Raw genomic sequence first — 26,876 nt, 5'->3', positions numbered from 1 at the left:
TATTACACATTCATAGAAATGTTTTATCCGTCTTATTTTTTTTATACCATGCACTTCACTATGATGAGAATTACTCTGATACTATATCAGATTAATTTTCGCCCTCTAATAAGTAAAATTGCAATATTCATAAAATATTTCTTTTTATTAATTTAAACGATTTAACAGTATATACATCGAGACATAAAGATAACCCATAAGCTGCGTAGTTCTTTTGAAGAAAATATCCATGGAAGCCTCAAAAATATTATATTATTTATGTGTATAGTTTATAAGTTTAATATATAATATATAATATACAATAAATTAAATAATATTATTTAATATTCGAAATTATGCATAAAAAATATCTAACTTTCGTTACTGTTATTATTTTAATATGTTAAGTCAAATATTCAATGTAGATCAATTCGATTAAACAGTTATGCTTTATATATGCAATAAATAGTTGCCAATATTTTCGTCCGACATCTTTCTCATACTCTTTCTGACACAAATTGTTTATGACATGATAATCTGCATAAATGCACTCGCGCGGATCAATGAGCGCGAGCGATAGTGTACTGAGACCTTGTAGAGGTAAAAAGATAGTCCTTGTCAGATTTATAATAAGAAGAAAGACACGCATAGTGATTAGAAATGATTGAAGCGTCTTTTTCTTCCCCTGTCACACAAAGAACAAATAGGTGTGCACGTCTCTTACAGTTAATGCTTTGCTCATTTATAGGACCTAAATATTTATTTTACGTTCAGATTATATATTAAAAATAAAAATTAAAAATAAAAATTAAATCTACAAAAATTATCATCTCTCATTTTTCTATTTAAGATTTTTAAGACTAGTTGTTTAAAAAAAAAAGATAAGAAGAAAGAGGAAAAACTGTAAAAAAATATCTATATCTATATATATATATAGATATATATATATATATATATATAGATATAGATATTTATATATATATATATATATAGATATATATATATATATATATATATATATGAAATACTCTCTATCTGCAAAAATTATAAACAAAGTTTATTTTGGAAGAAATGATTATCGTTGATACAACAAAGTGTAACACGCGAACGCGCGTTTTCTATATTTAATTATTTACTTTTTTTTTAAATAAATTAAGTAATATAAATTTTTTTATTTTTCTGTTTCAAATTTCTGATCTGTGGATCTAAGCAATAAAACGTCTCTACTTCTCATTGGTTCAGAAGAAAGATATGTAAATCTCTTCGAGTAACATTGGCTTATTTATATCGATCACCATTCACTTAATAGTACAGACCACTTCTAACTACTCAGCATAAGAATTATCACTAACAAAACGCATACTATGTACCATTGCACAATGATCAACAAATATAAATAATATTTAAATTACAATCCGTATTTGGTCTGTGAGTCATAAAATAAATATAGATTGTGATGAGATAACCAATTCAAACTTACTCATTTGCAAAACAATGTCAATATTGTATGATATATTCCAGTATTGTGATATGTCCCAAATGACAATAAAATCGATGTCAAATCGACGTCGATTCAACGTCAATTCAACGTCGATTTGATGATTTCGATATCAAATCAATGTCGATTCTATCATTTCTCATTGGGGTTATATATTCTTCTTTACTTTATGTTATATAATTATTAAACTGTAAATTTTTAAATATAAAAGCTTTTAATGCAAACGATATTCTTTTTCTTCTTTTTTCTCTCATATTTTAATTTAAAATATTTCTTTCTCTGAGTTGTTAAGATAATTAAGTACAAAAGAAGTTGGAATTTTCGTATTAAAAGCAAAAAAGAAAAAAAGAGCACTTTGCGAACTAATTTTTGAGGAAACAAACAAAGAAATGAACAAAAAACTTTCTTGCGGTCTTTGACTAAACTTTGAGAGATATCTAATATATTAGAGTTTAATTAATAAATTAATTAATGTCGACTTTTTAATATTGAAGTATAATTATTAAGAGATTAGTAGATACATTATTAATTATATAATTAATTATTAAAAAATTTCAATAAATAATAGCATAATATTTTATACTAACTTCATATACTTATACTTACTATATATATAGGGCCCTGTATATTTAAATTAAAATTATAGATATTCATAACATATATTTTGGTAATGGAAATGTATAAGGAATCATCTTTGAATCATTGGCATTTACTTCATCCCAATCTTCACGTAGCTCCCTAGCTCTTTCTATCCACAAATCCTTGTGTATAAAAGATACGGCATCTAGCCAATCCTAAATATAATAAAGTTTAATCCAGATTATGTGATATTATAATAGGAATAAAATTTTAACATACCTGCTGACAATGATTTGCCCATGCATAAATCATTTTATTATCTACTTTTATACATAACTTCTTCGTTTTCTGTAACATTTTTATTGCAGTCCTTTTTTGCAATTGTATCATGTAATAGTAAGCTTTCATCAACATATACCTGCAACCATTTTGATTTCTTAAAATAATTCTTTAAATGAAGATAACAAATAAAAAATTTCAATGTACTGTCAAAGTAATTTTGAGTTATAATTCTTTAAATTATTTTACGCAAGTTAATATAAAATATAAAATGATACGTATAAATTAAAGTAATTATTAATAATAAACATATTTTTATACCTGGGAATTGCAATTTTTACTACTTTTATCATACTTTTGATATGTTTGAATTCGTGCTTGATTTCCTTAAACGTTTGCAATGCGTTTATGTTTCTGTTAGTAACCTCTCTTACTGCAAATTGAGACTTTACTTTAATAATAATTATGTATACATATATGTAGGTATATACAGAGTGAAAAATTTCAAATAGGCCGAATATCTCGGAAAAATGTTTCAGATAAAAGTTGTACGGTTTGAAAGGATACAAATCCTGATAAAATATACTGATACAAATGATAAAAATACAAATGATAAAAATACAAATACTGATGGAAACCAATGGATAGGTTGAGGAGATCCAGCCAGATTATTTGATCTGACCTGCCTAGATTTTCTCTTTTGAAGCAGAATCCGAGAAATTGTTTATATTAATCCTCTAATTATTAGAAAAAATATGCTAAGAATACACAAAGTGTATCAATAAATAATTTCAAGAGACGAATTACAAAGTGTGCATAATAACTTTTAACGAAGATTGCAAGCTTGTATAAATGCAAGAGGACAACAATTCGAACACTTACATTATTGAAATTTTCCTTTTTCAAAAAAAAAAAGTTTGTATAAATTTATTTCATTATGTAAAATATTATATTTCATTATGTAAAACGTGATTACGTAAAATATTATTTTCATTATATAAAATGTGAAATTTTCTTTTTCTTTTGAAATTGTCTCTTTCACTTTTTCGAAGATTTATTAATAAAGTTTATTTCTTTTTTATCTGAGTTTTTTTTCATCATTTAACCTCCAATCGCCTTGAATTTGTAGTCATTTAATTATGTAGACAATACATAATTCACGTAAAAATGTGTTTGTATAAAATATCACGCAACTATTAATTTTTCGATAGCTTCATTTACATAGGGTAAGATCGTCTATTATGAGATAGGTTCCTAATATGAGATAGCGGAATTTCTGCTAAACTAATAAGAGCATGTGGTTGATTTTATTATGCACTTGTTACTCATAGAGTGAAACATATTTAATAGAAAACTCATTATTAGATTATGCGTGTAGTAGTTGAAAAAAGATTTTTGAAATTGGATGTTGTCGAATTTTATTGAGGTTAGTCTTCAAATCTTGTTTTATTATATAATAAATATGTTTGAGATCGGTAATTCGAAAGAAAAGCAAGAATTCTTTCAGTCGACCGACATTAATTGTCATTGAACGCACACATAAATTGAGCTCGTGATTTCATCTCGAGCATGATCTTAATCCTCGTTAAAATCATCGATTTGGCGTTCTTTGTTCTTTTTAAAAAACAATTCGTTACACGCAAACAGGCACTGATAACGAACAATCGAAAGTTCTAGAACAATTCAATTCGCGCACGCGAGCGCCGCGCTCCGACGAATACGTCACGCGCTGTCACCAATCCTACGTACGGATTTTCTGTCGCGCATGACTGTTACGTTGAACGTCGTTAGAAAAGAATCCAAAGCGCCAATCAATTTTGTACACCTAATGCCACGTAATAATTACGATTGTGGCAAAATTTTATTGGATTTTTTCCCAAGAAGAAAGCACAGGCCGAAAGCAATAAATGCTTCGATCTCGCCGTCCTCCTTCTTAGAGTCCTTAGAGTCTAAAAGTTCTTAGAGTTCTTAGAGTCATAGTCTCGCTACTATATCGCTTCGTAAAATCGCCGTGCCAACCGCTTAGTGAAAACCGCTATAAAACGAATTTTTTCGAGAAGTGCCGAGAAAATCGCCGAGATTTTCCATCACCGCGATTCCAAATACAATTTGGTAACGGTGACCGCATTCAATATTCTGTTAATCTAATATTTAATTAATTATATTTTCTGACTTTGTAACTGTGCATATTAAAGAAAATTCTTTTGTTAAATTACAAAGAAACGGAGTTCTCTTTACTGTCGTGTATCATATCAACCTTGTGCCGTTCTCTCACTCGAATCTTTCCGCGCGGTGCATTCTCGCACATTTTCTGGTCCTTCGAGCCGGATTCTCGCCGGCATCCGCAGTGTCGAGTGCATCGCGTCCAATGCGCGCATCATCAAGAAAATCAGAGAAAGAAAAATTCGCAAGTGAAAGCATGAGTGACGAAATAGTCGCCTTGCTGAGCGCCCAGAGTGACATCCATGGTCATATGGCCAGGTCAATAACCAATTTGAAGAAATTGGGGACGGCCAACATCACCCTCCGCGCTGTCGAAATCCACTCGACGCTTCTCGACCAGCTGTGGACGAAATTTGAAAGGCACCACGAGCTTATTCGAGCATATTACAAGGAAGCCTTCGATCAGAGTGAGTACAATACGTCTCAATTTGCCGATTCCGCCGAAATCACGTACGTGCAGCAGCAAAGCCTGCTGGACGAGTACCGGACGAAACTCATGGCGAAGGAACCGAGTTCAGCTTCCAAAACAGAAGGTAATGTGTCTTCCGGAAAACCGTCGCTGCCTCGCCTCAAGATTAGTTCTTTCTCTGGCGCATTCGAAGACTGGCCTACATTCCGAGATCTCTTCCAATCCATTGTCGGAAACAATTCATCAATCTCAGCAATCGAGAAATTTCATTACCTGAAAACTTGTCTGGAGGGTCCTGCTAAGAAACTGATTCAACCGTTAGCAATGACCGAAGACAACTATCCACGCGCATGGGAGCTGCTGAGCGAGCAGTACGAAAATAAGAGAGAGTTATCACGCTCCAATTTCTCCAAGTTTACCGCCGTGGCTAAGATGAAGAACGAAACTGAGGAGGAGCTCAACCGCGTCTTCAACGCCGTGACCAGAGTAGTCAACGGCCAGGAGAGCATTGACAGGCCTATCGACTCTCATGGCTTCGATCTACTAAATCATCTTGTCGTCTCTTCGATCCAAGAACTCGCCTGGAGTGGGAGTCACTCTCAAGCGCCTCGAGCGACATGCCCACTCTTAAAGAGCTAATGAATTTCATAAACCAAAGGGCACGTACTCTCAAAGCCGCCAAACCAAAATCGCTCAAGGTCTCCGACAACCCGTCGCGATCTGCCAAGTCGCATCACGTCAAGAAACACACCGAGTCTTCTCAATGCGTCCTATGCAAGGGTAAGCACCACGTGATGGTGTGTGAAGAATTCAAGAAAAAATCCGCGGCCAACCGCAAGGCCGTCGCCGAAACTCACAAGCTGTGCTTCAACTGTCTCGGCTCTCATACATTCGCGAAGTGCCAGTCGACGAGGACGTGTGCTACGTGCCAGTCTCGTCACCACTCAATGTTACACGACGCGTACGTTTCATCGAAACCTCACGAGATCAGCTCACTGACGGCAGTGCGCCGCGACAACGACCACAAGGCTATTTTGCTCGCAACTGCGCGAGTTTCCGTCGCTGATCGTCACGGCAATCGGCATACCACACGCGTGCTCATCGACCAAGGTTCGGAAAAAATAAATATTTGATAATAAAATGTATTCATAAAATAAATTTTTTTTATTATAATTTGTTGTGTATCCTTTGAAATATAATGATGCTAATGAATAATACTTATTTTCACAATAAAATTTTAATGAAACTTTAATGAAATTTTCTCCAAACTATTACGCTATTAATGACACTACTTGTCGAATTTACTTATTGCATCAGTGACACTAGTAGTATTTTTTTATGCTGACTAGATCAATTCAAGATTTTATTTCCGACTCGAAAATTAATCAAAATTGAAGCCAAAAATCCGTCGAAATCAATAGAAATTTCGAAAACTTTCAACTTTTGTATACAATGATAGAGTAAGGTCCTATTAATAGGAAAACACGTAATATAATGATTTGTTTAACTGTAAAGATTAGATTTGGTGATCATGAAACCGCAAGACATGGAAATCGTAATATGAGATACTCAAGGTATATGATTCCTAGCTATATGAGAGTATCTAAACGATTCAATATCTCAAAGCATATTATTGAACGAAATGTTAAAAATGATGATTCTATTGTTAAAATTACTCACACACACATACACACATACTCACATACACACATATCAAAAAATTATATAATTATATTATATATATTGTAACATTCAAATTCTTTGTTCCTACTTGTATGTAATATAATAAAAGCATGTATAAAAACCTTATATCTTTATTTTTTTCTTTAATTTTCTGTTATGAGATAGCACCTCATACAAAAAATCCTTGTATCTCATATTAGAGACCCATTTTTTGAATAAGCAAAATAAGCATTTTCGATAAAAAATTTTACATACAACAAAGTATAGCTACTATCGATCGCTAATTTTAGATGACTTGAATATACAATATTTCTCATAAAATTGACATGAAAAATAGAAATTAAGATTGCAAATTAAATAAATCACAAGTCTTTAAAAAAAGGTATCTCATATTAGGTGATTTTACCCTATTTTTATGTGCGGAATAATCAGAAGAATCATACTATGTAAAAAAATTATAATTAAAAAAAATAGCGATGATCTTCATACGACCTTAAAAAGTTGATTTTTTTAGACAATTTATTTGATCAGTATTTGTATCCCCTCAGACCGTATAACTTTTATTTGAAACATTTTTCCGTATCTTTCATATTTTCCGAGATATTTGGCCCATTACGTTTGAAATTTTTCATCCTATATATATATATATATATATATATATATACAATATGTATTGAGATTATTATTTGAATATTATGCAAATAAATATACATATATATATATAATTTTTGCATAATATTCAAATATTCATCTACTTTACCGTATAAAATTAACAATCCCTCAAGTTTCTTCAATGCAGTAAATGTCGCTGCCACTTTGTGCTCATCTACTACACTCTCAGCCGTCACATTTCTACTGCTCCAAACTTTCACAGCTTCCCATTGCTGTGTTCTGATACACCTTGAATAATATATATTTTTTATAACCGATTAATTCTCTTATTAATTCTCTTTGATTTTTGTAAAGCGAAATTTTTCATATTTACCACAACCACATTGACGTAAAATATCTCCTTTCCGCTTCGGGATCGTAGAGGCTGATTATGGTCTCTCCTTCTTGGTTGTAATATTTATTGCAATTTTGAAACGATAAGACTGTGAGACCGGTATCAAGTTGCACATCAGCACACATGGCGTAATACCAAGTCCGACCTGATTTTTCCAAAACATTTCGCGATATGAATTCTGTAAATACAGTTTCAAATATATTTTTATATATAATTAAAATATCAATTAATCTGATTTATACAGTTTATTAGATATATTTACCACATATTTATAAGATATATTTAAAATTCATTAATAACATTATGTTAAGATTATTAAGATTTGTCTGTTTATTGATTCGGAGAACTCACCTAAGTCTCTTAACAAACTCACGACTTCCGAATGACGACATGAAATCATGAGCAAGTGTACTAATCTTGGTAGCATGAGCAATTTGAGGAACATAGAGTCGATAGTTTGTGCCATCCTCATCGTAATAAAGCCGATTCTAATCGCTTTGCTGATTTCTCCTCTCAACCATCGCGAAAAAAATATCCCTGCGTAAAGTTCAGCAATGACTTTGAGCTCTTGAAGTTCAAGTAAATCTCCTTTCTTTGCACAGATACTAAGAGCCTCTTTTTCCAAATAAGGAACAATTGACCTACTCACAAATAATTAAATAATGTAACAAATATTATCGTTTCAATAAAAAGATAATAAACTTGATAATGCTACAAACGATTGATAATAAGTTTTATTGGCGGAAATTATATTGATTAATTGATTTCATTAATTTAAGAACTTTAGTTTTAAATAATAAGATAGGAAATAAGACCGTTTATGTTAAATAATATTACTTTAAATCCAAAGCGCCACTACGGTCTAAGTATTAAGATGTTGAACTAATATATATATTTTCAAACAAATAAATTAATTTCAGAAATGATAATTACGTGCCGATATGGTTGTCGGCATTAACGCAATTGATCTGAAATATTAATAATCCCCCCAAATTCCCCAAATTAATCTTAAAAAACTATAATAAACTTATTGCGAAAAATATAAATTCTAAAGGCTCAGGACGCTCGCACGGAATGCAAGAGATCCGGGTTCGACTGCCGGCCGAGGCAATATTTTTCGCAATAAGTTTATTTTAGTTTTAAATAATTTTAAATTTGAGTTATATCACTTGGTTTGGTAGACGTGAGCAATGATCATCATATTCGTGAACGAAGTGCAGAGTGTAACAAAATCATTTGACACATCCATTGCAGCGTTTAAGCTCCAAATGGCCGCTAGCCGTGCATGTTTCTTCATATCTTTTGTTCCCTTTAAATTATAATTAATAATAATTATGTTGAATCTTAAAATTTAACATAATTAATGAGCCTTACTCTGTAAACAACAAATATCAATGCCAAACAATTAGCCAGTTGCTCGATATAATTTATAGTAAGTTCATCGGTGATGTCAATATTCCAACGCTTAGGACAGATCAATCTCCATCTTAGCAATTCGAGTTGAGTTGTAGACTTTAAATCGATCGCGAATTTGCGTTGAGGAAAATGATAGCCTAGACTGATCATTGCCTGTTTCAGCTTCTTGTTTGCTTCGGAAATTAAACCGCTTTCCAAATGACATTTACCTTGAAACGTCTGAATTTTTGCGGTGAGGTAAGACAGGAAGATTGATTTCTCTTCATTGGACTCGGCTATCTATCGTTAAGGATCATTAACTTGTCTTTTTTTAAACTTACTTTACTATTTTTATCTTGTTATATCCGCTTTGCTTACTTGTTGAATCAGAGTTTCAGCATCACTCAGAAGTCTGCGAGCTTGAGGTACATTGTTATTTGCTAAACAGATCTCCACAAATTCCAAAATCGCCGTTAAGATTATGTCTTGTTTTCCTGAAATAGAATATGGTTTTAAATTATAATAATTTATAAAGGACCCAGCACAGATCTTATGGAAAATGTTTCTCGGTGAAATTGACTGGAATTAAAGTATGTTGTCCTCGACGTCCTGAACAAAAGTCTCAAATTCTTTAAAAAGGCACAATTCTTTAAATTCAATGCTTTTCCAGAGACGTGTAAAGTGGAAATCTATGGTCATGTTTCTTCACGAATCAAATATATGAATCTCTCCCTCTCCCTCTCCCTCTCTCTCTCTCCCTCTCTCTCTCCCTCTCTCTCTCTCTCTCTCTCTTTCTCTCTCTCTCTCGCCTACAGGAGGTTTCACCCAGCATGCCTCATCGGCTTGCTTGATATTAGACATGCTGCGGATCAAAAAAGAACCACTGTTTGTGTTGATACATCCTATCAAGGAACCAAAAAAAGATCTATATAAACCACAACATCGTGAAACACAGAACAATCATTCAAAAAGACAATCTAAAAGTAAGTCCTGTTTTTTTCATTTACTTCGGGAGCCTAACTCACAATCGTTAGTGAAACTTCGAACAAATAATCGCTCTTGGCGGCACCGAGGTTGATTTCGGATTCAGGCATATTTAAAAATCTGCAGACTGCTGGCCAAAGCCTACCGGGAATACTTCGCGACCTTAAACCATTCTCGGAGTTGAATAGACCCAGCGGAGGACCTTCTTCCACTAGAATCTCCACTACATTCGCCACCACCGGCTTCGTCGGCCCCTCCGGTTCGATTGATTCACCGCACCAAAAGCGATATCTCCTTCTCTTCCTCTCCGATCTTCGTCACTTGCGTTGTCGGACGCTCTGATGGAGCGACTAAATCTTTTCAGACACCCCACCTCTAATTCCTGATTCCTCTATCCAATCTATTCCTCCGTCACCCACAATTACTTGCTAACTCAACCTCGAGTGTGGAAATTCTGGAAGAGTTTCCCGCTCTTCCTCCTCCTCCTCCTCCGCACAATGAATATTTCATCGACCCTGATGACTCTTTTGAATCGCTAATTGATAGATCCGATAAAAAGTGTGTCCGATGCTTAGATATTCGCCTCTGCACGTATACTTGTGAGATAAAGTCTAAGCGTCCTTCAAAACCTTTTTCATTCTCTTTCGTTATATATCCGAACAATCTCGAAAAATAAAACCTTCCAAATAGTTAGACGTAACAATATATATAATAGTCGTTATGCATAATATTAATTTACATTGACTCACCGATTCCTTGACAATGTTCTAACATCTGAGCATAGATAGTCATTAAGATAAGATGGCATTGACAGTTGCTAAAGTCGACGTTAGAAAAGGTCTTAGTAGGTCTTCTGACTTTTTGAAAGATGTTGAGACAAATCGGTGTCCTTTCTGCTACCTCTTGTATATCTTATAATAATATTTTCTTTAGATTATTATAAAATTATTAAATAATTTTTAATTCTTTATATATTATATTATATCTATATATTATATCTATATATATATATATTATATATATATATATATATACACATGTAATTACAACAATATAATATAAAAATTCTTCATTTATTTAAAATTGCTGCATATCTATAATAAAACAGCTTAATTATTTGTATAATGCATAACCCATGCTGGATTCAAAATTGATTCCAGATAAATAAGATACCATTTTTTGCCTCTTCTTTGACAGCAGCTGTTTCTTCATGTTGATGTATCTCATTAATATCGACAATTTGTTTTGTTCTTTTAATTTCCTGCACAGCTGTTTTCCCTAATAATCTTGCAAATTGTATTTCGCCACAAGCCATACATCGTTTAGTATGTTGCCGAAGATATTTTAACGCTTTGCTATGTAATTCCATTTTTTGATGTTCTGTGAGTGATCTTTATATATAAAAATATAAAAAGACACGATCAATTTTATTATATATAATATTTGAATCTTAAATCCTATAATAGAATTTAATATAAAATATTTTAAATATTATATATATATACATATTATATACATATATACATATCTATTGTTCTATTATTATTATATCTGAATAGTAAAATTATCTATTACCTATAAGTAGTTTCGCGGAACATTGACATTTTGAAATACATCAAACCACAAGACGTGTACTGTGGTAGATCAGTTAGTTCTTCTAAATAAATTTGGCTCTTATTAAAAATTTTAAACGAACATAATGGCATAATTTTGTATTTTATATTCAAATGTTTGCTTCACTACACCTGGTATCATAAGATTCACACATTCGCACGCAATTTGTGTCTCGAGAAAAGGTTCCTTTATATTTCTATTTCTATTAAATACCAGCGGACTACCGCTCATAGTAAAATCACCTCGTGCGCATCCAAAAATTCGAATCTCAAAGAGTTTCTTGACAGCTACGATAATAATAAGTACTTTGAACAATATTTAATAACAACAAAGTTATATAATTATTTAAATTATTCATTCTCCAAGAATTGTAGAGGGTTGTTATTACAACATTTGCATTGTCCTAGATATCTCTTTACCGAGTCCAATTTCTATCGTAGATTTATCTTCCATTAAGTATTGTAACATGTTTCTATTAATAATTTCTCCCAATACTGAAGCGCATTTTAATAGTATTTGATCCAATGGTGTTAAAGAGTCAAAAATTTTTAAAATCATTGCTGCCGATATAATATATGATAATTACAAAATTATACGACACAAAAAAATAAAAATATTGTGCAAATTACTAAATATATATTTTAAAATATTATACTATATAAACAGAAATAAATATTAATTTATAAAAACATATGGTAAATGTTCAGATAAAGAGATCGAGCCAGCGCCGATGATCTTGATCTTGACATGTTGTTAAGATCATGATCCTGAGTAACCTCCAACAGATTTCAGTCAGTATTAAAAAGTTATTAATAAAAGAAGTTTTTAAGAAATATTGTACTTATTTCTAGTATACAAGGTATATTAAAAGTCTCGAAACAGTCAAATATCTCGGAAGCAAAGTATTTTTAAGAAAAATGTTTCAAACAAAAGTTGTAGGATTTAAAATGATCTATTCATTGATCACATCCGCTTGTCCAGATCAAATCAAGGTCAAACTAATTTTTTTAAATAGAACACCTATTTTTGATGCAAGAATTTAATAGTTGATGTCAAAAGCTTTTCAAAATACTATAATAAAGTTATTTTTCATTAAGTATTTTTCTAGTTATAAAGCTTGAAAGTTACAGTACCGCCGACATTAGCATTACGAAAGATATCCGATCGATGGTTAAAACTTCTTGAATATATTGTTCAGGATTATGTCTTAGATAACATTTGCCAAGATTAAAGTCATTGGAGGTTGTACCTCTTATTTTCATTTTTATGTAAAAATGAATTCTTGTGCAAAAATAAAAATAATAAGTACAATCTCAAATAGCCTTGATCTTAATAAATGTTATTCAGGACATGATCCTGAATAATATTCAAAAGATTTTAGCGTCGGTCGGACATCTTGCATAATGTTAATGGCGGAATAGTAAAATCTATCTCCATAAAAAATAATATATCTGTTGAGGAGTGAATATGGGGTTGGAAAGATTCGCGTGAAAGATCATGCGCTCCTTGGCAGGAGGTAAGGAAGTGGATCTCGCTTCGCATGGAAAGTCATTATAGATAAGCAGAAGAGAGTATAGGGATAATTCTTAATAATATTACTTATATGTAGCAAAAATGAGACGTTATTTTTCAAATTTTTTTGTTAATATTTTACCAAATAATAAACGATGGCTAAAACTTGTTGGAGGTTGTTTAAGTTCATAACCTTGACAACGTACGTCAAGGTCATTGGCACTGGCTCCCTCTATCTGAATATTTATTGAAAATAATCTTAATTACCGTCCATTGTCACTTCAGTCTCTCCCTCTTCTACAAAACTTTCTGTAAATTTGCAAATGGCAATTGTTTCCTCATCATAAATTGGCATTCCCGTTTTGTGAATGATAGTTTGCAACATCTTTGGAGATATTGAATTGTTCTAAAATTAAAATGAATATTTCGTCTTTTCTTAATTAGAAATAATTAATAAAACAAACTTATGAAATAATTAATAAAACAAAAGAGAGGAAATCTACACGATAGCTTGTCCTGTACATTTTCCACTTGTCTGAACGTTCTTCTTCGTTATTTGGAAAGATATCTTCTGGGATATCTTCAGATCTAAACATTTATTGATCATTATGTATTTGTAATAATTTTAATCATTGTTATTGATAATATTAATATCAAGATAATATTAAGTGCAAGTAAGAAAAAATGTTTCATAGCTTATTACCTATTAAAATTATTATCTACAATGAAAAGATATTTGAAAAGATTTGAATTAATTTTTTTGATTTGTTTGAAACATTTCTTCTTTTTACATAATTTAATTTACAAAATTATATATATTTAAGAGAAGATAAAGATAAGACAAATTAGAATCATAAATAAAATAATAAGACCTTTTTAGCATATAAATGGGAGGAAGTACATAACCCATTTCCTCGGCAATCATTTTGCTGATATGCTCTATTACAAGACTACCAGATTGCATGAGACTCAGCAAATAACTTTCTATCCATCCTGGATTACCAAAACTTTTTTCTTGAATCAATCTAAAAGTATGAAGTGCAAATACACAAAATATAGAGAAATCTATATGTATATTGTGATTGTTTATAAAAGTTATTTGCGTATTTAGAATGGCCAACCTCTCGAGTTCCGGAGGAATTCCGTTTGCATCAAGGAACTGACATGCAAGCCCTGCGTGATACCATTTGTCTATGCAACCCAATTCGATGATCTATTAATAATAAAAAATAATTTATAGTTTTGCGTATATCTCTGCGTAGTATAGCAATAAAGTTAAATGTAGAAGAATATATCGTACATGCAAATTTAATGCAACATTTTTATTTTTTATTATAAAATATTAATTATGAAAAATAAGGAAGACACGTTATTGACGGTATTGAAGAAATCACTTTAATTATCGATTTCAATGTTCGTACTCGTGCTCTCTTCGAAATATCGGGGTGTATTTCGTAATCGCCATTGAACGTACGTCCAAAGCTGAGGACGAAGAAGATTGTATTTTGTTTGATTATCGTACGAAACAATTTCATAGAATCATTGTCACTATGCTGAGTGTCGTCAATAATTATCACCCATAGTTCCTTGAAACAGTTTCTCATTAATTTGAGTAAAAGCTTGCGCAACACATTGTACTTTTGCTTTCTAGATAGCGCTATGTAGTCTGAATGCATCTTGAAATCCACATTGAAGAGCTGATTAAGGGCACAAAGAAATTTTGGATCGCGTATATAGCCTAATCGTGACATCAGTATTTCTTCGCGCTCTCTCGGGGTAGTGACGGCACTGAAGCCCAACGGTACGGAAAATATCAGGTGGATCAAACTGTAAGAAGTCTATGTTAAAAAAAAACCATTTATTTTTTAACTCAGTTCGGACTCTTAATCTAATCTGTAATTGAAAAAAATAAAAAATTTAATTAATAATTATTTAACAGATAAGTGCTTTATTAAAATAATGATAAATATGCATTTTAAGTTACGCCTTACCGATTTCAATGTCCTTTTTAGATATATTGCAGTGGAGATTCAGTGTTCTGAGTGATTCCTCACAAGAATTAAGTGGGAGATGGCATTGGTTTAGAAGATATAATAAATTAAAGTTCTATTGTATAATAAAATTCCCCTGCTTAAGGGCGCACGACTTTGACGCGAAATGATTTTCACCCCCCATCCTCCCTGTTTTGGAGTGCACAACTTTCCGAGATTACTATATTTCTTTGGAAAGTTATGTGCCCTGAGCAGGGGGGTGAAAGTCGCTTCGCGTGGAAAATTGTATGCTATGACTTTATTATGAAACTTTAATTTATTATATCTTCTAAACCAATGTCGTCCCTCACTTAATTCTTGTGGGAAATCACTCAGGACACTCTCCCCTACAACATATCTAAAGGACATTGAAATCGGTGAAGTATAACTTAAAATGCATATTTATTGAAATAATAATAATTTCTAATTAAAATATGATGAGAAGGATAATAAGATAAGATTTCGATTTTGTGTATGCTACTTCTAACATCGATTAAATTAAATATGTGTTAAAAAAAATCTTGCAGTCAACCTTAGCATCGCCCATGCTCAAGGGAATATAGTTGCGTGGTATATTTGCAGGTATATTCCGTGCAATTTCATCCAACAATCTCGTCTTGCCAATTCTCGGTTCACCTCTAAAAAAGAAGATATTAAAAATAACCAGATTATAAATAAGAAAATAGATAATAAGATTATAAACAGAAGACAGGTAAGATTAATACAAAAATATTAATAAATATTATAAAAATAATTTGCAAATTAATAATTAAGAAAATTAAGAAATTAAATTAAAGTTTCAATGGAATATTATATTTCACCCACTTTATAATTAGCGTATTGTGTTCAAGCTGCACATGATCCGTTGTTACATCCAAAGTGAAATGTGTTATCAAATTTGATAACATTTGTTGAAAAATTTTGATTTCCTCTTGTCGTCCAAGCAAAGGATACTTTTTCTGTATTAATTCAGGCGTAATAAATCTACAATCGAATATAAATTCATGTAATTTTAATAACACTTTATAAAAATAAACGAGAATTTCTAGAAGATTACAACATTAAAAAATTGCAAAATACTTTATCTGTTCTTGAAACTCATAAATTGGACCGACATTTGTGATTCCTTTCAAATGTCTTGGCTCTTGCAGTATAAAGTGTCTCGCTTCAAGACGAGAGCGCAAAAAACTTTCTCGATCGCATATTACCTTAAAGATAAGAATTACACTGCTGCATAAAATAAAAGTAAAATATTTGTTATGTTTTAATTATAAAAAGACATTAAAATTTAATGTCGATGGTAACTTATTTTTCAATTTAATAACATATTTGCGAAAAAGAGTTTATTTGCCTACATCTAAAATGACAACAAACAGAATATGAGCAAAAGTTAAATAATTATTTTTTTCAGATTTAAATTACTTTGTTATTGTATGCGACCATTAAACGGGCTGCTTTGTTTACTGCCATTCCAATCACAGTATACTCCCTCCGTAAAATATGACCAACTACACCGCAATATGTCATTCCAGTGGTAACAGCGATTGTCACAGATTCTACGTTTTTTATTGCTAGAAGCTTTTGCCGCACCGTACTGGCGCATCTCAATCCGATCTGTGATTCCAACACGTGTTTCTCGCCCCGTAGTCCAAATATGCAAAGAAATATTAGGTCTTTGTCGAAAAGAGATGTCTTGTTCACGCATCCGTGCATCTCACTAACTACCCTTGAAAAATAAAAACTCATTATTTATACTTATTAAAAAAATAATCATAACGGTATAACATTATATGTATATATATATATATATATATATATATATATATATATATATATTGAAAAAAAAAATATATATATATGGATAAATATATATATATATTTTTTTTTTATATGGATAAGTCCTTTTTAAATTAATTATCGTAATATTTGATATAAAAAAAACCGTTATTTTCAGTTTACTGCGTTAATATAAATATAATTATTAATACAATTCTAGGTAATAAAAAAAGCTAGATAAAAATATAAATTTGGATATTTACCCGCAAACTAATTTATAAGCCCTGTCAACGAGCGAGACCAATTGTTTGTTATCCATAACCGTTGTGATGATGTTTATAAAGAGTATGACCACTTGCCTCATTTCTGTAAGATATTCTAATGGCTCGTCCATTTCTACTGATCGTATTACTGGTCTAAGCATATAGCATCTCAATAAATCTTTCAATCCTTCTTTAGCTGCCTTTATAACTTTGGGCCTCACTACAAAATTAAACATTTATAAATGCAATTTGCAATCTAATTAATTCGAAATAATGTAAATGTTACGTCCAGACCACAAGATTCTTTCGATTTCATGGGAAGTCGAGGGAGTTAGGAAGAGGAATGGAAGGACATAACTGATACCGTTGTTATGACTTATCGCTCTGTGGGTGCGTACCACAAGTCAGAGGTCGAGTAAATCTTTGGTACGGGTCAACGCAAATACAAAGTGTTATTACGTCGCTCGAGAGAGTGCAACCGTTGATTCTCTATTTTGAGAGGAACTCAATCCTTTTGAGAAAGGATCTCGTGCGATCTTGGGATTGAGGAGATGAAATCGAGAGCAGCCAAACTAACTATAATTTCTCGGATTAATTATTTTAGAAATTTATTATTTGGAATACATGTTGATTCAATAAGATAAGATCGCTTATTATGGGCTTCTAGTATGTGATAGCGGAGTTTCTACTAAACTAATAAGCTTATATGGTTCTATCGAACTTTTTATTCTTAGAATGAATCCTGTGGTTCAGAAAATTCATTATTAAATCATGTGTGTAGTCGTAGCAAAAAAAGATTTTTTATGTGCCCAATATATTCTCAATATTATTTTTTAAAAAAAGATTTGTGAAACCAGATGTTGTCAAATTTTAATGAGGTTAATCTTTAACTCTTGTTTTACTGTATCAAAATAAATATTGAGTAATAAAATCTGCATACAGTGATAGAGTAAGATCGTATTGATAGGAAAACACGTGATATAATGATTTATTTAACTGCAAATATTTGGCCATTGAAGATTATTCCTCTTATTTTCATTTTTGCATTAAAAATTCATTTTTACGTACAAATAAAAGTAAGAGATATATAAAAATTATGCGTTTCGCGGGTTTCCTCCATGTCCAAATCCATTCTTGGAATGCCAACGTTTCGTGAACCTTACAATCCTTCATCAGGGCGAGGAACAGCCTGATACAACAGCTCTGAACTGAGCTGTTCCTCCTGATCATTCCTTTTTTATATTATGCTACTTGTTGAAGTGGTAAGGGGGAAAAAAGAGTATTGTAAGGGGCAGGGAAGGTGGAGGAATCGATCAGTCTTCAATAACCAGGAGAATGGTTTAGAATAAGAGATACAACCTCCAATGGCTTTGATTTTGACAAATATTATCTAGGACATAATTCTGAACAATATTCAAAAGGTTTTAGTTGTCGGTCAAACACTTCGCGTCATGCTAATGTCGGCGATATTGTAACTTTCAAGACTTATAACTCAAAAATTACTCAACAAAAAATAATAATTTATTCTAGTGTTTTGGAAAGTTCTTGACACCAACTATTAGATTCTGGAATAAAAAATGGAATGTTCAATTAAAAAAAAAATCGTTGTGACTTGATTTGACCTTAGCGATGTCGTCAAGATCATGTCAAACTGATCAGATCTCTGAATGGATCATTTAAAATTTTACAACTTTTGTAAGAAACATTTCTTTCGGAAATGTTTAGTTTACGAGACATTTTACCACCGAGACTTTTAGTCACTCTTTAGTCCGAGACTTTTTACTCACTCTGTATATCTCTTATATAAATTTTATATCATAAACGATGCATTTTTTGTTTTTATTTCGGTATTTGATTTTGATTTGATTATTATGATCCATCCTTTGGGAATATTTGAAAAATAAGAGTGATTAATAAGATCTATTTGCTGCATCTTTGGATTATTGGGTAAAGTTTCCGAAAATATGTTGCAGGTAATTCATTTCCTATTTTTTAGTAAAGAAATTTGTAATCATTATTATTTTACTTTTAACGGATTGTAGATCAGTGAATAATATAAAATAATTATACATGATTTCTCGTAGATAAAGGGTTAAACATTTGTTAAAAATATTTTTGAGGACAAATATATTTATTATTTTATTTAATGTTGAGGTTGATGTAATGTACTCATTTTTAAAACAACTTTTGATAGCATGTATAATGACTATAAAATGGTTGGATATAACATTTTTTTAATGTTAAAAAAATGTTTTTTAAATGTTAAAATTATTTGAACAAAATTAGAAGAAATATTGTACAACGCCGAATATCTTTTAATTTATTATTAATTATTTTATCGATAAGTAGTAATTTATTATTTTTTTAATTAATCAATCTATCTGAAAGTCGATATTTGATCGGCCATCTTACTGATTCTATCCTGGAGATGATCGCAAGTTATTTGCATTAAAAGAAAGAGAAAAAAAAATTCTCCACGAAAAAAAAAATCATGAAGTCATCAGGACGTAACATAAAAATAAATTACTTACATAATATATTAATATACATTAATATAATGTATATTAATGCAGATTGTACGTTTTTACTCACAACTATAATCAACTTCCTCGTAATATTCTGGAGCAGTAACCATATTGATCCAATTCGTTAAGGTTGCATTATTTGGCGCTTTGTCATTACGCAATGAATCAAGAAAATTTCTGTTCAGTAAATCGTGTTCAGTATTTCTGTTACCTATTTTATTAATTGCAATACGTTTTATTACTTAGAATAAGACTTTACATTTTTGCATTATAAAATCGTAATAATTAATAATATGACTTTGTGATTAAATCAAATTATTAAAATGAGAAGCTTGAAAATCAACGCTAGATCTTTGTATAATTAATTTGTAGTCGTTATATTATGTTGTTAATTTACATGTATATATTTATGTTATTTTATAAATAAATAAATTTAACGTTATAATATTTATAAAATAATTATTTTATTGGCCTCGCTGGCAAATGTCTAAGGACTTTTCCGCATCATATATTCGTTAATTTACTATATGTGTCTTTTACGATGATTTATATAAATGTTCTTCAACCTTATTATTAGTGTTCTTCAACCTTATGATTAATATATATATTCTTTAATTTTATTTTATAATGTACTTGCGGATTAGCTTTGGAACTATTTTTATTTTTTTTATTGCAGGAGTCGCTTGTTCATTAGACGAACGTGGTCATTTTTGCATAGAATTTTCCGATCTTCTATGTCTGTGTATCGATGAACCATGTTCGTCGATATTTTATTAGTATACATTTTTTCAGTGTTTAATGATCAGGAGAGAACAAACTAATCTGACTTATCAAAAGGTACGTTGTGAAATGTGAGTTGCACAGAATCTCATCCAAAAATGATCACGACTGTTTAAGGAACAAGCGATTCCTGCAATAAAAAGAAAAAGTGTTCAAAAGCTAATCCGCAAGTGTTGAAAATAATTGCGTTTTGAGTTTGATAAGTTCAATTCTCGTAGTAAGTAGATTTACTGATTAGACCTACGCAAACAACAAATTGCTAAGTGATTTTGTTCCGATCTTCTTTTTTTCCGACGCTCTCCGCGCGATGAGCTCACAGATGAGAATAGATTTGCGTTTATAATATTATATAATTCAAATAAGTTGCATTTTTTTTTGCATAAAGGTTGATAAAAGGCTATAAGTATATTGTATTCAATAATATATTATTAGACTTAACGTTTGCCATTGACAGAAATATATATTTTGATATATATAATTAATCAGCTATATAATTATATTAAGATTGTATATGTGACTATTAATTTTTGCAATATTATTATTAAAATTAGAGTTTGTCAAATTGACTTTACAGCTACATTTATTTACGTAGTTAAAAATTTATTATTGATATCTCGAATAAGGTGTTACACTGCGAAAGAATTCGAAGTATTAATTTGTAAAACAAATATATCATGAAATAAGATTGAAAAAACATTTATACATTAGTCATCTCATAATAAGGTTGAAGAACATTTATATAAATTATTGTAAAAAACAAAGAGAGAGAGAGAGAGAGAGAGAGAGAGAGAGAGAGAGAGAGAAAGTAAATTAATACATGATACAAAAAAGTCCTTAGATTTGCCAGCGAGGCCAATTAAATAATTATTTTAAATATTATAACAAAACTAAACAACTACAAATTAATCTCACAAAGAACTAGTATTCATTTTCAAGTTTCTTATTTTAACAATATAAAATCATATACTGATTCCAACAATACCATTGTAAATATCGTAAATTCTAGATTGATACCACATTGCTGAACAAGCTGTGATCAAAGTATGTATACCATCCGGCAACTTTTCATAAATATAATCGCTAGGATTTGCCCATTGCCAACTACTGGGCGCCACAAGAATATCGCCACCTCTAGATAGAATTTATTGTATCACTCTATATATATATTTGATTTGTTCGTCTCTCATAAAATTAACAAAAAATAATTTTAATAAATAAAATTAGCGGAATACATTTTATTCTCTTTAGCATTTTTTTACTTATAAATGTATAAATAAATTAATATTTATTAATTTATATTATTAAATATTGAACCTTATTCGATCATACATGTGAAAACACAACTAATAGAATCAATGTTTTTAACGGTCTTAGCTGAATCTTCAGTGCTTATTTAATTCTGTGTAAATTTATATACTATGTATGTAATCCTTTAAACTGTGCTTTTTCGGTCTTGAAACGCAAACTCTACTAAACTACTGTAATATCACGAGTTAAATTGACTAACAATTTAACAATTTGATATTTTTTCGCATTTTAGAACAATCTTAATAATGAGTGACATACTAAATCTTAGCTGAGTGACACATTAAAATCTGTAAATAATTAATTCTAAGAAGTCGAACCTAAATCTCTTGCATTCCGTGCGAGCGTTCTAAACCTTAAATGCAAGAAATCTGGGTTCGACTCTTGGCCGAGGTAATATTTTTCGCAATAAGAATCAATTATTTAAATGTAATTTTAATTCAATTTTTTTAAATTTTAATACGTCAACATTTTTAAAATCGTTCTAAGATGCGAAAAAGTATCAAATTGTTAAATTGCTAATCAATTTAATTCGTGATATTAATACAGTAGTTTAGTAGAGTTTACGTTTCAAGACCGAAAAATCATATCAGCGCACAGTTTAGAAGATTACATACGTAGTATATAAATTCACACAGAATTAAATAAGCACTTAAGATCCAGCTAAGACTGTTAAAGACATTGATTCTATTGATTGTATTAATTTATATTTATAATGACAACTTATAAATTTATACTAATTATTTATAATTAATGAATAGATTATATAAATAGATGAATTTCTATCTTTGTTCTTTCCTTTTTCATTTGTTTCACTTTAAACTTATATATTATTGCATAATTTATATCTACTTACATTGTAATAAATAAGTTAAAATGATAGATAATATTTCACTATACTTGCATAATCCTTCGGCAAACTTTACATCCCAAACAGGTTTTCCAGTAATGACATAATAAGACATCGTGTCTGGATCACCAATAGACGTGAAGTACGTTATTCCGGAAGCAATGGCAAGTTTTACTGTCAAGGATATTATTGAATTAACTTTTTTTAACTACCGTCGTATCGAAGATTCTGCAATCTATCCAAACGAGAATGAATTAAATTAGATTGAAATTTTTTTCTATCCGAATGCATATTTTAAATAGCAAATACTTTTTTTTGGATTTAATTGGATTTAATTAGATTCAATTGGATGCAATTGGATTGAAAAACTGTATTTTCTATTCAAAATTTTGAATTGAACAGTATTCACAATGCACAGAAAAAGTTAATATTATTTTTAGATTGAAAGGCATAGAGATATGCTCCATGCAATTCCTATAAATGAATAAAAATGCATTCAGGATTGAAAAGCATTTATTTTAACATTCGAATCAATATTTCTGAAAATCTGAATCCATTTCAATTCATTTCAATCCATTCTCGGTTGCTGGGATTGTATAATGTTTTTAAAAAATATAAATCTGTCGATTATTATATGCTTGTAAATTTTGATTTGTAGATTTATTAATGTTGACTTTTAAAAACGCTAGAATTTAGCACTTTGACATATTGATGCATTATTGGTACAATTGTACCTCTGAGTAATACACCAACATCAGTGTTATAGATTCCAAAATGTTTCTGTATGATGCATGCAGTTTGCATTGCCTCCGTGGCGATATCACGCATTAGCATCCCATCTTGGAGCTTCCACATTACTATAAACGCATCGCCGGAAAATTTCACAACGTCTCCATTATGAGAAAGAATTTCCTGCACCATTGCGCCGATATAGCTGTTCAAAGTTTCCGATAACTTAGATGGACCACCAACACCAGTCTTCGTATATTTTTCTGTGAGATCTGTGAAGCCTGCATTAATTACAATTACACATTACAATTTGTAATTCGTCATGATAATAATTGATATTTAATAATTCAACAAATATCTCTAACCTGAAATATCACCGAGCAGCAACGTTGTGTCATATTCTCTGGTCTCGTAATTGTCATAATAATCGAGGATTTCATCAGGACACATAGACGCAAATATTTTGGTATGTTGCTCCACTCTAGCACGCAACGATCGCTCTGAATTGTAGACTACCAATTGAAATAATAATATATGAATAATCTTTATTAAATTGTGAAGATTTTAGATAAAACATTAACGTTTCTCATGTTAATTATCAGGCAAATTGTCGCGTAGAATTATTGGGTATTTTTGATACCCAACCTATCAGTGATATATCAATGGTATATTGGATACAAAAATGAGACATTTTCTCGGATAAATATTGATATTTAATTTAATTTATTTAAAATTATGATCTTATATGAGCATTTTGTTATAGTTGACACAAGTTTAAGATTTTATATTGTGTTAATACAAAAAATCTTTATACTGAAATACAAAATTGGCATTGTAAATTTATAAAAATAATAATTATTGATAAATAAAATTATATGATATATATTAAGTTACATTTAATATAACCCAATCGTAATCTAATTTTACTGCATTAGCTTACTTTTTGTTACTGAAATATTCCTTAACATATTTGTTACCCTTTCTTTATTATTATCATGCAACTCGTAATCTGGATATTACTACTAAATAACGATTAAATAATTATCATGTACTCCTAGCTAAAATAAAAAAAAATGTTTCGGAAACAGACTTCAGATTCTAAGATACTTCAAATCCATGGTGGAATTACCATACTTCAAATCTATGATGCGCAATAGTCAATTTGTTCAACCAATAGAATGCGTCATTTTACGAAAAGCAATATGGCTCCTTGCTGTCATTCTGCCGTCACCTGTTATAATATGTATACATAATACATAAAAAAAAAGGAAGAAATTTGTGCAGAATTAGTAAAATATTATATAAGTAAGTAAACAATATAATATATTATAGGACCATATATGTGATAACATAAACTGCAGAAATCAAAACCTTAAACTGTCTAGCTGGATCTTAAAATGCTTATATGATTTTGTGTAAATTTATATACTACGTATGTAGTCCTTTGAAATGATTTTTCTGAAATTATTTTTCGTCTTGAAACGTTAAGGGTGTCGATCCATATACACGGAATTGGATCGACGGAACGGATTTCTTGCTAGAAATGAGTTCACTAGCATTCCATTCCGTAAGAAGTTTCTCTACTGTATCGGAATCACCGGAATGGTATAGAGACGATACGATAATCAACAGAATGTCATGTCGATTGCAGGCTAGTCGATTCAACTATTGTTGATGATTGAGAATTTGACAACTTCGAAAAAGAAAATTAATAATAATTCTTATTTTTCAATACGACATACTCTTGTTTTATATATAATCCAACTAATGCCAGCAATTCTTCAAATAATTTCGTCATTCTGAAATAATTGAAGAACTTTTCACGAGCGGTCGTTTACATTCCAATAATAAATTGTCACTTGCGCATCTTGGAGACGTCTCATTTTTTATGTAACTGACTATATACGAAATTTTCATTTTCTTGTATATTTCTGCTGTTGCAATAGAACGTTATAATCAAAATAAAATTTTCGCACACTCTTACCGGAATAGCACTTGGCATATTTCTGCTTCTCGCAATAATTTTAACATTAGTAATAACACTATTTCATCCATCGTTGTAGATTTACAAAAAAAGTTTATAAAAAAGGTTATAAAAAAGATTATGTACCGAAAAAGTACAATGCTTTCATTATATTGTACTTAACGAAAATAATTATGTTGAATTGAAAACAAAAGGTAAAAGATCTTGAATATATCAAATAACAACGAAAAATATATAAATGCAGTTAAATGAGAAAAATAATTTAGATATTGTGATGTTATTTAGATATTTATGTAATTTGCGGAATTAAGGATGCACTGGATAAAATTACCGTATATCAGATATCCGGACAAAATGTAACATCGGATATCCGAGAACGCAATTTATTCGAGTCGGATATCCGATATTTTCCGGATATCCGACCGGATTCCGAGAAAGTGTCTTCTAAAAAAAAAGCCTATAAGAAAAAGATTGTAATTTTGTAACAATGTATAAGATATTATAGCATCATGAATATGCATACTTATTTCTAGAATATTTGTATAAGAAAAAAATCAACAATTTAATGATATCAAATTTCAACCGGATATATTTCCAGATATCTGACTATCCGATTGAATAGTAAAAACATACCGAATTATACCGGACATTGGATACTTTCCGGATATGTCCGGCGCATCCCTATATGAAATATTGAATACGTGATTGTCTATTATTGCATTCTGTTATATACTTATTTAATGCATGAAGGACTTTTATTCAATATATGTAGGATGTATCCAGTAAACGAAATTATATCCAAAGTAAAAAAGTCCCATTTCAAATTTTACATCTCTCTGTTTTATTTGCAATATAAATTGTAAAATCTAATTGAAACAAATAATTTCTATCTTCAAGTGAATATGTAAAAAATTAAGACGTTATTATAAAACAATGTCAAATATTAAATCTCATTTGACTATACATGTGAGAACATAATAGAGATAGATGTCTTTAACGGTCTAAGCTTAAGTGCTAGTATAATTCTGTCTGAATTTATATACTACATACGTAGTCTTTTAAACTGCGCGCCGAAATGATTTAAAGGCATCTATCTCTATTGATTGCATTCTCACATGTACTCTAATGAGATTCAATGTTTAATATTGTTTATTTACGTCGCCTCGAAATAGATGTTGTTCTTATATATATATGTATATATATATATATATATATATATATATATATATATATATAATATTAATTGTAATAATATATATCATTCGCATAAAAGATTTGATATCAACAACTGGCGCCAACTTAAATCCTACATCAAATTAATTAAATAGTACAATTCATAAGTGCGTTGCCTTGTTCATTCAAATATTACCACAAAAAATTAAAGTAGTAAATACTTGACGCTGCTAAATCACGATAGCTAATATATTGCTAAAAACATGAATGTAATGTAAAGTAAGAAAAATAAGACATTTC

General features: G+C 30.3%; 1 protein-coding gene across 2 annotated transcripts; it reads right to left on the bottom strand.

Moving 5' to 3' along the window:
- Positions 1-1,168: 1,168 nt before the first annotated feature.
- On the bottom strand, positions 1,169-26,518 carry LOC105153070 (adenylate cyclase type 10). 2 transcript variants are annotated; one of them, XM_087411668.1, is made up of 30 exons: positions 23,785-26,518; positions 23,425-23,700; positions 22,741-22,864; positions 21,518-21,666; positions 19,823-19,966; positions 17,231-17,450; positions 16,614-16,917; positions 16,272-16,399; positions 16,017-16,175; positions 15,724-15,829; positions 14,583-14,999; positions 14,283-14,374; positions 14,034-14,186; positions 13,665-13,749; positions 13,429-13,567; positions 12,069-12,209; positions 11,781-11,936; positions 11,611-11,692; positions 11,209-11,426; positions 10,785-10,946; positions 9,430-9,545; positions 9,031-9,351; positions 8,826-8,965; positions 8,008-8,297; positions 7,636-7,834; positions 7,411-7,550; positions 2,657-2,768; positions 2,336-2,474; positions 2,084-2,271; positions 1,169-1,665 (listed from the first exon to the last, which is right to left on the bottom strand). In XM_087411668.1, exons 1-29 carry the CDS (start codon positions 23,867-23,869, stop codon positions 2,128-2,130), a joined length of 4,941 nt encoding a protein of 1,646 aa, XP_087267794.1. In that variant the 5' UTR covers positions 23,870-26,518; the 3' UTR covers positions 1,169-1,665; positions 2,084-2,127. The 2 variants fall into 2 exon arrangements, with proteins under 2 accessions (XP_087267794.1, XP_087267795.1); XM_087411669.1 differs by lacking the exons at positions 19,823-19,966; positions 21,518-21,666; positions 22,741-22,864; positions 23,425-23,700; positions 23,785-26,518 and having other exon boundaries at positions 14,034-14,374; positions 16,614-16,912; positions 17,231-17,292.
- Positions 26,519-26,876: the final 358 nt, after the last annotated feature.

The sequence above is a fragment of the Acromyrmex echinatior genome, chromosome 12 (genome assembly GCF_024713525.1).
Source record: "Acromyrmex echinatior isolate Ae372 chromosome 12, ASM2471352v2, whole genome shotgun sequence".
Classification (NCBI taxonomy): Eukaryota; Metazoa; Arthropoda; class Insecta; order Hymenoptera; family Formicidae; genus Acromyrmex; species Acromyrmex echinatior.
This window is presented reverse-complemented; position numbering and strand designations above follow the sequence as displayed.

Excerpts from the sequence above, each read along its gene's own strand:
- LOC105153070 (XM_087411668.1), bottom strand. The coding sequence starts at position 23,869 with ATGTGTCCTGATGAAATCCTCGATTATTATGACAATTACGAGACCAGA. Across the intron at positions 14,187-14,282 it reads ATTCCTCCGGAACTCGAGAG|ATTGATTCAAGAAAAAAGTT; the intron begins GTTGGCCATTCT and ends TCATACTTTTAG. Across the intron at positions 12,210-13,428 it reads GACTGAAGTGACAATGGACG|CAATGATTTTAAAAATTTTT; the intron begins GTAATTAAGATT and ends TTATATCGGCAG.